At 35.0% G+C, this 11097-nt stretch overlaps 1 protein-coding gene, 2 long non-coding RNA genes and 1 pseudogene across 3 annotated transcripts in view; 2 read left to right on the forward strand and 2 right to left on the reverse strand.

Moving 5' to 3' along the window:
• Positions 1–255: 255 nt before the first annotated feature.
• On the forward strand, positions 256–3099 carry LOC105646241 (uncharacterized). The gene is made up of 4 exons (XM_089726606.1): positions 256–1383; positions 2139–2238; positions 2357–2416; positions 2805–3099. The coding sequence occupies exons 1-4, from the start codon at positions 803–805 to the stop codon at positions 3054–3056; spliced, it is 993 nt and encodes a 330-aa protein (XP_089582732.1). The 5' UTR covers positions 256–802; the 3' UTR covers positions 3057–3099.
• An 84-nt stretch (positions 3100–3183) lies between these two features.
• On the reverse strand, positions 3184–4216 carry LOC149492864 (coniferyl alcohol acyltransferase pseudogene; annotated as a pseudogene).
• Positions 4217–5120: 904 nt separating this feature from the next.
• On the forward strand, positions 5121–8008 carry LOC149492865 (uncharacterized). The gene is made up of 2 exons (XR_016322807.1): positions 5121–5861; positions 7618–8008. It is a non-coding gene; the product is annotated as an uncharacterized LOC149492865 (long non-coding RNA).
• Positions 8009–9678: 1670 nt separating this feature from the next.
• Positions 9679–11097, reverse strand: part of LOC105646113 (uncharacterized) — a 4293-nt gene continuing 2874 nt past the window's right edge. Inside the window, exon 3 of the long non-coding RNA XR_005177579.2 lies at positions 9679–11029. This is a non-coding gene — a long non-coding RNA (uncharacterized LOC105646113). The remainder of the gene's footprint in view (positions 11030–11097) is intronic.

Consider the following 11097-nt stretch of genomic DNA (forward strand, 5'->3'; position numbering starts at 1 on the left):
GCTAAAATTGCTATGACTGTTCTACAATCAGTTATTTGTACAAGTTTTAAGTATCATTTGATGTAAACCATACGAAGATGAATGGACAAGAAAAAAAGATTTAAAATGAAATAAATATGGATAAAACGGCAATTTTTGGAACTTATTATTCTTTCAAATCAATACATAGGTAGTGTAGGCATCAGTTCTACAGTGAGTTGATACGAGCATATAATTGAATGCATCTCTTCTAAAAAAAAAAAAAAAACTAAGTCCAACCTAATCCAGATGGTACAACAAGCAAAACAAACTCCGTGAGTGAGTGATTAACTTCTGTTTTGTGGTTAGTGGAATGGAATCCTCTGTTGAAATGTGGAGAATCCCACACCACATCTGCCGAGAAAGAAAAAGTGAGAAGGCATGGTAAAGTTCAATCCATTTGGGTGTTGAAGTCCAGGTGCAATATCAGCCCGATTTCCTGGCCCAAAGCAGGTCAGTTCTGTTTGGTGCTCTACATAATCAACAACGTATTCAAGAAACTTCTGGCAAAGAACATTATTTTCCATCTAATAATGTCAAATTAGTTGCACCATAGCCAACTAGTATATATTTATTACTCGGTCAATATTTAACATATCAACTACACCACGACACATAAGCCAAACCCCTTGCCCTAATCCATGGTTTTAGCCTGTGTTCTAGCAGATATGGCAATATGATATGGATGTAGTCATAGTCGAAAATTATTTTCCCACTCTGAAAGATGAAGATTATGATACCTGAAATGAATGTTTCTTTGCTATAAAGAAATTAATAATTTCAAATGGGTAGTGTGATGAACCTTTTCCAGAAATATTATCGCTGGAGTAGTTGGCAGTTAATATGTGGTGTTTTGGGTCAGCATGCAGTGAAGTCAATTGCACTTTTGGATGACAAAGCATCTGTGAAGATGGTCTCCAAACCTGCTCAACCTGTAGAGTTCAAGAAGATTCCAAAAGGATTACCAACTAAGGGCCTCTGGGATTACCCTAATCAACTTTCAGAGGAGATGGTAAGATGTATGAAGAATATATTCATGACTCTGGCAGATTCTGCTATACCATCAAAGTCATCTGCACTGGAAAGCCAATCCTCACCTGTATCTCCTCGAGGACATTTTTCCAATTCATCATGGTGGTCATTGTCTGAGCACTCGAAGATTTCATCATGGGTGCAGAGCCCCCAAGTTGATATACAGTCCAACTCTGAAGTTTTGGCTTCAGAGAATGTCTTTGATCCCTACAGAGTGCATGGGAAGTTGAGCTGGGCAGACATAGGAAACTATGGGTTAGCTACTGAAGTTTCTTGGATCTCAGTTGGGAAGAAGCAATTAGAATATGCCTCAGGGGCATTAAGGAGTTTCAGGTATAATATTTTGTTTACCCTGATAGTTTAGATCTGTGTCATTTATTTCTTAAGCAATTTAAAGTTTTTGAGGATCTAAAAAGCTAAGAATTATTACTACAGAATAAATAATGAAAAACATTTTGTAAGTAGCTCTGATCTAGGAATTTATCTGCAATCTTTCTGTCAGGCAGCTTTTCTTTCAGTTCATGTTCATGTACTCTTTTTGGTTGCAAGTTGACTTACCTTTCGCTGGCTTCCAGGACATGAGGATACAATTTGGTCACAACATTCTTTTTTCACATCTTGTGCATTATTATTATTCCAGTTCATGATATCCAGTCTTTTCTTTCTATGAATGTCACTTTATCTAGCAAGTGAAGAAAAAGTTTGATGAGTAATTATATAACTGTTTAATATTTAGAAGATATTGTGGAAGGTCCAAAAAATTCCATGTTTAATTCGTTTCCTGCATATTGTTTTACTTTACTGATTTTTTCACCTGAAATTTCTTGCTGAATGCTTTGTTTAATTTAAACTATGAGGTTGGGCAGGACATACATTTTCTAACTTTTGTGTGTCTATCTTTTTTTGTTTCCCCTGTTGTGGGTTGGGGGGGAGAGATCGAACAGTTATAATAAATTGAGTACTTTGATAAACATATGCTCTTGTTACTTTTTATTAACTTATGATCAGGTTAATCGATTGATTGAGGTGTTGTCTGGCATTAGATATGACAAATCTTTTGGTTATACTTTTTGGACTTTGGAGAACAGGATTCTTGTCGAGCAGCTGGCCAAAGTGAATCCTATCCACTTGACATGCGATGAGAAGCTTGCTTTCTGGATGAACTTGTACAATGCTCTTATTATGCATGTAGATCTCTTTGCTTAAGTTAAAACCTAGTTTTCTTCTACAGCTGATGAAATTAGGATTCCATTTGTCAACATACTAAAAATATTTCATGATTCTTTATTCTCTAATTGGTTGGCAGGCATACTTGGCATATGGAGTTCCAAGAAGCGACTTGAAGCTCTTTTCCTTGATGCAAAAGGTTTGATTTGTAACTGAACATTTCCAATCATTTTGTTTCCACTCTGTTTTATTATTTATGATCATAAGTCATCATGGTATCTGAGTCAGCTTCTATGTAAGCCTGCAATATTCAGTTCATTATATCAAGACTAGAATAGATATTAAGTTAAATAATTTTCCTCACTTAAAATAGAGAGGATGTTTACATCTTTATGAACTTTGCATTCCTGAGTTTCTTTTGTCAATAAATAGATTTCCAAAATCTTGACTTGACCCTTAAATAATTCACCGTACATGTGTTTTATGGATATCACTGCTTATGGACAATTTTCGATGTTTAGTTTTTGTATATCTGATTGCTTGCTGGTTTTCATGCTTGTGAGAATTATATATTTTGATTCTTCCAGGCTGCGTACACTGTGGGAGGTCATTCTTTTAGTGCAGCTGCCATTGAGTATGTTGTTCTGAAGATGAAACCACCACTCCATAGGCCGCAAATTGTATGCAACTGTTTTAATTATGTCAATGGATTAGTAACTGTTTTGTTCTTGCCTAATGTGTCATTCCCTGATTTGGTGAGCCAAGGGAATGGGTACATATGTGATGTACAAAATATAAGAATAAAGTTTTTAGTTAGTTATCTTTTTATGCCTATCTAGTTCAAAAAAAAATTCTGATTATTGTTATATCTTGATTGAACCATGTGACGTTGTTAATTAACTTAAATAAAAAGCATATTCCATAAGTAAATTTAATCTAACGGAAAGTAAAATCAAACAGATAAAATAGATAAAGCATATAAATTAAGGATAAAAACAAAATGAAAATCCAAACCAAATTAAAGACAAACGTTCATTAGTTCACCATTTGAATTTGGAACGTTCAAGTAAAATAGCCATGGAAAAGAAGAAATGAGGTTAATTCTTAAGATAAACGCAAGTCAAGGGCTGAAACAAATTGGAACTCTCAGCCTCTATCAAATGTATTTGGGTTTTCAGTAAGTGCATGTACACTATCCAATCACCATTGCAGAGGGGACTCGGCATAGGCATGACATATCCAGCGTTGCCGCCCCAAGGAAAATGATAGGACCCGAAAAAAGGCGCTCCCCATCCGAAGTCCACCTTTGAAACTGGAAATCTCTGCCCGGATGACACCACAAAAGCCGGCCCATCATCACTACCACTGCCATATATCTTAGCCAAGGCTGGCTCTGGTCTATGAGCCTCGACCCAATCAATCAATCCTAAGAAATGCTCCTTCGTTGCTGCACTTTCTAGGAAATCATGCACCTCATTTGCTACCCAACTTAATGGATTTGCGATCAGCTCATCAATTTTCTTTTTTCCATAAGGAATGGATAGCACATTTCCAAAGTACGAATCCATAGTATCACCTAATCTTGTCCTCCCATCCACAACAATGCCCATTTTTGAAACCTTGGCCATTCCATTTTGGGCAGACTTGGCAACCAGTTGCCAAAGCAAGGCACTAAAAGACTCGAGCTTGGTCCTCTGGCAGCCAATGGAGCTGGCAAGCGATTGTAATTTATTAAGGTCGTCGGCTTTAACATAGTAAATGCGACTTATGAGGTGATCATCATCAGAATCGGAGTCTTTGGGAGGTTGCAGTTTGGAGATGGGGACGTACATATCGTCTAGGGAGGGGTGGATACAAGCAGGACGTCTAGGATTTAGAAGAGATCGCCTGAATGATGGCACCACTGAATCTGATATTGCTTTAGATTGAGCCATCTCTGCCCAGGACACCAAAAACATGTTGGCTGAGTAGGCATCTGCTATCCTATGGTCAAATTTGCACCCCAATACTATTCGGCCGCATTTTAATTTTGTTGCCTGCATAATTTTTTTTTTTAAGGAAATATGCATGTGGTGCTAATATATTAGAAATCTCGCATATGACTTGGGGAAATTAATTGGTATATTAGTATTATTTTACTTACTGCATATGAAATATAATTTTTAGAATATTATAATAAATTATTTTAATACAATTAGCTAGATAATTGATATACAAAAATATCAATTAAATAAAATTTAATAATTACAAAAAGATTAATTTTAGTTTTTTTTATCACTGGACTAATTGCATTAAAGATTAATACCTTAGCAATTAGTATATATGTGTGAGTGAATGTGGAAGTACGCTCCATCATTCGATTTTATCTTTAGTTTAATTTAAATAACTTAAATATTATGTAATTATAAACTTATAAGAAAATTATAAATTAAAATCCAATTTTTGAAATTGTTATGCTTGGTGAGAAAATTTAAGAAATAGAGCTTTCGTGGGACTAAAACGAAGGATGAGATTGGAAAATATGAGAAAATACTCGTTCGAGATGGGTTTTCTGACCGTGAAAACGGGTCAAAGTGTTGTGGACCACTAAATATTTGCTTTTATTCGGACCCAACCAAAGGCAAAAATTATAAAACATCAATTCATATATCACACGTGTCAGTTGGGCGGACTGCAATCGAATGCATATCATACATATGAGAACAAATACAGGAAGGACATTAACATGACTGAAAAAATTTGGCATATTTCTGATCTTATGTATAATTATTTGAAAGATTTTAAAAGAAAGATTGGAAAGTTAAATTTTATAATAGATGATCTGTTGCTGGTTTACGTGTGAAATGTGAAATTTGTTACTGTACACTCCATTTTTGGCTTCTCCCTTGGGAATATATAAGAAGAAAACTAACGCGTGAGAGAGTCACTAACCTAGACAGCAAGCACACCGTCCTCCTTCTTGGGCACGAGTTTGGCTTCAATGCTCTGGTCGGGGTTATACAAGTTGAGGTGTTGAAGCTCAATATCTGCAAAAGCCTCATAAAAGTCCACACCACGGTTGCTGCATAGCACTACAAAAAAATCCCCGATTTGCGACCGATTTTTGCGACCGCCTAAAATCAGTCGCAATTTTACGACCGAATTGCGACCTATAGACAAACAGTCACTAATTATAGCGCTAAAAGTTTCCGCGAGTTTGTTTTTCAGTTTGCGACTAGTGTACTACGGATTTGCGACCGATTTGCGACAACGTTTTTTCCGTCGCAAAATTGCGCGCTTCAAAATTAGGAATAAGTTCTGAGATCGATTTGCGACTGATTTGCAACCGATTTTTGCGACCGACAGGTTTAGTCGCAAATCGGTCGCAATTTTATTGCAAAATAAAACGACATTGCCGAGTTAAAAAATTGCGACCGATATTAAGGACATTTGCGACCGACCAGTCGGTCGCAAATTTTAGGGCTTTAAATGTTAGACGCCCTCCTTCTTCTTTCTTCTTCTTTCTTTCTTCTACTCCTCCTCTCCTCTCCTCTTTTCGCAGCGCCACTCCAGTCCATCCTGACGCCGCTCCAGCCCGCCTGTCGCCGCCATCTCTGCTCCATTGCAACTCCGGTCACTCCATTGCTATTTGGACACAAGTTGAGGTAAGTCTTGCGATTTTTTTTTTTTTTTTTGATTTTTTTCAGGGCACTAAATTAGGGGCGAATTGTTAAATATCTACCACTACCCATATAATTTTTTAGGGCAAAATATTAGAGCGCCCAAACGCACACCATGTTTTAGAGATGCCCAGCTGAATTGAACAAAAATACCTCAACAAAACCCTTTCATCTCTTCTCTTCGTTGTATTATCCTATCCTCTTCTCAGATTCAGCTGCATTCATCGGGTGAAGATTCACAAGTAATTACAATTTGATTTAATTTTTTCATTATTAAAAGTTGATTGACATCTCCTTGTTAATCATTCTGTAATTGTTATTTTTTATCTTTGTTTTTTTTTTATTTTTAATTATCATGCCTTATTTGATCGAGACACTCTTATTCATCTTTCTCTTTACACGTTAAGGAGACCATAAATGGTAGCAAACTGTTTGTTGTGATTTTTTTTATTTGGAAAATCTGGTTTGGAAAATAGTAACTTATTTTCGCTAAATGATTATGAAGTTTTAACCAAATAGTAGTCTGTTTTCGTTAAATCAAAGTGTGTTTTAATGTTTTTAAATTCACTAATATAGAACAGGACAATTGGAATGGAGCAACCACCTGTTGTGCATCCTAGTGCGATCTCCATGTCCTATTATTTGTGAATATTGTTTTGCAAATTTTGTAGTATCATATATTGACCAATAAGAGTGGATATAAGTGAATATTAAAGTAGTTTTTTTAGGCTAAGTGCTATATTCTGGTCATACATTCAAAGACCATATCAATTATATTAGATGATTCAAAAAGCTTATTATGTATGATACATGTTTGAAGTAATAGTTTAGGACTTGAAAGATTTAGCTACAAGTGAAATTGCATGCAATTAGCACAAGAAATATGAATAAACTAAATAATTATTAGGGTCTAATTAGGGGCTAATTATACTCTGTACTGAAGAATTCTTCTATCCCCTATTTCTACCCTTTGATAAATACAAACAAAAGGATTAATTTTTATATGCAGATATTGGATCACAAATAAATCAAGTGAGAAAAATAAGACGTTAAATAATAAGACTAACATTGCATGGTAATGACATGATATAATCAACATGCAGTTTAGAATAGGAAAATATGTTATATTCAAATTAAAATTATTTGTAATTTACCAATGGCAGCAAATAAGGAGTTACAAAATAGAAAAAGAGTTGATGGACAAATTTAAAGTCAGTTTGAATAATGTGTCAATTTGCTTATACTTTGAAGTTAAAGTTGTAACTCTTTCCAATTAAAGTTGAACTATTTCCTAATCAATGGACCATTTATTCAAGTTTGAAGTTACTATTTTAGGATACAAAGATTAAAATTATGTTTACCATTAAATATGTAGCTCCAAGGTTGAAGTACTTTTCATTTTATTGTTATCTTCCCAATATGAGGTCTACTTATTGCTTTTTAGTTTCAAGCATTTGATATTTTACACTTGTTACAAGAGCTAATAATAAATCATACCTTTTACACTTGTTACATTTTGTATATATTGGGTTGTCTCTCTTGCTAATTATATGTTGGCAAAGGTAATGTGTACCGTGCTATCATCCGAGTATTTGTCAGAGTCATGAATAAGGTAATGCAACCTAAACTCATTGTAACGAAGGGATGAATCACAGTAGTATATTTATCATATGTTAATGATAAATTTCTGTTACCCAAAATTATGACCGTTTAATGTCGCAATATAATTGTTGTTTGACAGTATGTGGAGCAGTTGTGGAAATTATTTTCGAGAAAAAATGATATTGCAATTGGGAACGTTGCGGAACTAGTGAATCCCTTCAGATACCAAGTTCTGCAGTACCCAGCAATAATGAGCGGTGCAGAGAGCCATAGATGATTGACATGTTGAAGAGCCAGGTAAAGGATGTTGTCCGAAAAAAAAAAAAAGCAAATTGAAAGAGAAGATGAAAGTAACATCGGGTGACAATTTTTTAAAAAGAGGGGCCATGTCACCCTAATTTATAGGCTACAACATAAGGAGTTGGAATATGGTGCTGCAAAGCACTGTATTTGCAACTGTTATTAATGTAGAAGTGGAACATATTTTTCTGGGTGGCTATAATATATGTTGAATAAGTTCACTGATTTTAGTTCTTTTTTTTTTTTTTTTTTTTTAATGGAGTTGAGTTGGTTTTGATATTGGTGTTCTTTTTAGTTTGTCATTTTGTTTTGTGACATTTTGTTACATTTTTATATTGTTTTTGAATTGCGTTTGTGATATATATATATATATATATATATATATATATATATATGTCAATTTTCACAGGTGCGAAAAAATTATGGTTTTATAATAATATTTATTTTTTTTTAATTTTTTTTCAATTTTGCGACCGATTTGCGACCGATTAGTGACCACAAATAAAAATTTTAAATTTACGATTTGCGACCGACTTGCGACAGAATTTTCTGCGACCATTTTGCGACCGATTTATCGGTCGCTAATTTGCGACTGACGAAAAAATCGGTCGCAAAATATTTTGCGACGAGCATATTTGCGACCAACAAATATCGGTCGCAAATCGGTCGCTAATTGAATTTAGCGACCGATTTTTTGGCATTTTGCGACCGATTGGTCGGTCGCAAAATGCCGTTTTTTTTGTAGTGTAGTATCTCAGGCTCTCCCGCTGAGTTCGCCACAACCTCACCAGCGAAAGCGTAGTAGGAAACCAGAACTTGAGCCAAAGCTTTCTTAAGAGCACCAACCATGGACCCAAAATTCATGCTCATTAATGGGTTTCTATAACAAAAGAAAACACCCACATCAACTGGAGGGAGAAGCAAGTCTAGGTTGGAGAGTGGCAGCCAATGTTCTTGCAATGGCAGCACTGCTGCCACCACTTCCTTCTTGGCCACCGATACAGTGAACGTCCTCTCCCCTCCTTCAGAACCCATATATATTATGGTGTTATGTTTCTCTAGCTATTGTTCAATCACCAGCTGGTGGTTTGGGTCCTTTGGGATGGCGGACGCGTGTGATTTTATAGGCAAACAGGCTAGTCAACTCCTTCCCACATAACCTTTTTTTTTTTTTTTGCCCTTGCATTTAAAGCATTTGTTTCATTTAAAGCATTTCTTTATATATTTATTTTTTATTGTTACTTGCGGATGCAACCTGAAGCTTAATCCTAGTCAAACCCGCAGGCGATGTTAAAAAACATGAATAGCCAAGCCAAGCCAAGCCAAGCCAAGGTATAAATCTATTCCATATTTTATTATAATACATATATATGGTGTCTTGAGCGGGGTTGATGGTTCGCCTCTTGTTCCCTTCTCTCCCAAATTCATTCATTTGACTTTGTTTTTAAATAAAAAATTCCTGACAAATTTGATCATTTTTTTTAATAGCAAGAGTTACCTTACACTTTACTCAAAAAAAAAAAAAAAAATTACACGAGTATATATAATATACATCTAATACATTTAATAATGATATTTGGACAAAGTTTTTGTGTATTTTTTTCTCAATGGAAAAAACAAGAATGGAAGTGAGTTTTATAAAATTACAATCAATTATTAGTTGAATGCACAAAGAATAAATATACACCCACTGTAGATAATTCCCCTATTAAATTAAGTTAAGACTCGAAATTCTGGTACTAGCATTCTCTTGTTAAATTAAGCTAGCTAAAGACCCAAAATGCAGCGAAATTTGCTGACTGTTCTACAGTCAGTTATTTGCACAAGTTTTAGGTATCATTTGATGTAAACCATACGAAGATGAATAGACAAGAAAAAAAGATTTAAAATGAAATAAATATGGATAAAACGGCAATTTTTGGAACTTATTATTCTTTCAAATCAATACATAGGTAGTGTTGCCATCAGTTCTACAGTGAGTTGATACGAGCATATAACTGAATGCATCTCTTCTCAAAAAAAAAAAAAAAAAAAAAAAAAAAAAAAAAAAAAAAACTAAGTCCAACCTAATCCAGATGGTACAACAAGCAAAACAAACTCCGGGAGTGAGTGATTAATTTCTGTTTCGTCGTTAGTGGAATGGAATCCTTTGTTGAAATGTGGCGAATCCCACACCACATCTGCCGAGAAAGAAAAAGTGAGAAGGCATGGTAAAGTTCAATCCATTTGGGTGTTGAAGTCCAGGTGCAATATCAGCCCGATTTCCTGGCCCAAAGCAGGTCAGTTCTGTTTGGTGCTCTACATAATCAACAACGGATTCAAGAAACTTCTGGCAAAGAACATTATTTTCCATCTAATAATGTCAACATATTAGTTGCACCATAGCCAACTAGTATATATTTATTACTCGGTCAATATTTAACATATCAACTACACCACGACACATAAGCCAAACCCCTTGCCCTAATCCATGGTTTTCCTGTCCTTATTATCCGAGTAGCTTATAAAAATTTAAACAAGAAGGTGATTATTCAATGAAATGCAACTCAAGTTTAGGTGACCTGAACTTGCCGCTTACCTTTCAAGGAAAAGAACAAGGCACTAGTGTTTGAAGTGATTCTAATTCTAGATCTGGTGTTTCCATACACTAATGAGGCTGCAATATAATATCTAGCTGCAAATTCTAATACACATTGATAGGGGAGCAAGAAGATCAGACATGATAAGGTAGAGTTGGAGGTGAAGAATCAACTCAAAACTTGAAATTATCTTCTATAAACAACCACAGATGGCTTCTATTTCTTTAGAATGTCCAATTACTTTCCTTCCTCCATATTTTACCGAGCTAAAAAGAGAGATTTTAAAAAGCATATTATAAAAACTAATAGAGATATCCAGACATTACTTATAGTAGACTATTATAATGTGTTCTAAATGTCTCATATTCTGCGATGTTTCATTTGTGACTATTAATATGATTCAAGTACCTTGAGGCTATCTGCACGTAAGGTGTAACAGGTTTTAGATATTTACAAGGCCAAATGCATAAATTGACACTTGAATCTTACAAAAAACAGTCCAGTGGCACCCTCAAATTATCCATTATCCATTACAAAACAACTGAAACATCTACCTTCGTGGCCGTGGATGCACCATTTTTTGTTTCCAGGGAAGGCATCACAAAGATTTGTCTACAGGAGCTTCCATAGTAACAATATGGTTCATAAATAGATAGCTCAGACAAAATTTTCCTGTTCAGCATTGTTCAGCGCCCATGCATGAAGTTACCATAGTTGATAAAAGAAAGTATAAAAGGCCA

The sequence above is a fragment of the Jatropha curcas genome, chromosome 10, assembly GCF_041381405.1.
Source record: "Jatropha curcas cultivar XTBG-Jc1 chromosome 10, XTBG_Jcur_1.0, whole genome shotgun sequence".
NCBI lineage: Eukaryota > Viridiplantae > Streptophyta > Magnoliopsida > Malpighiales > Euphorbiaceae > Jatropha > Jatropha curcas.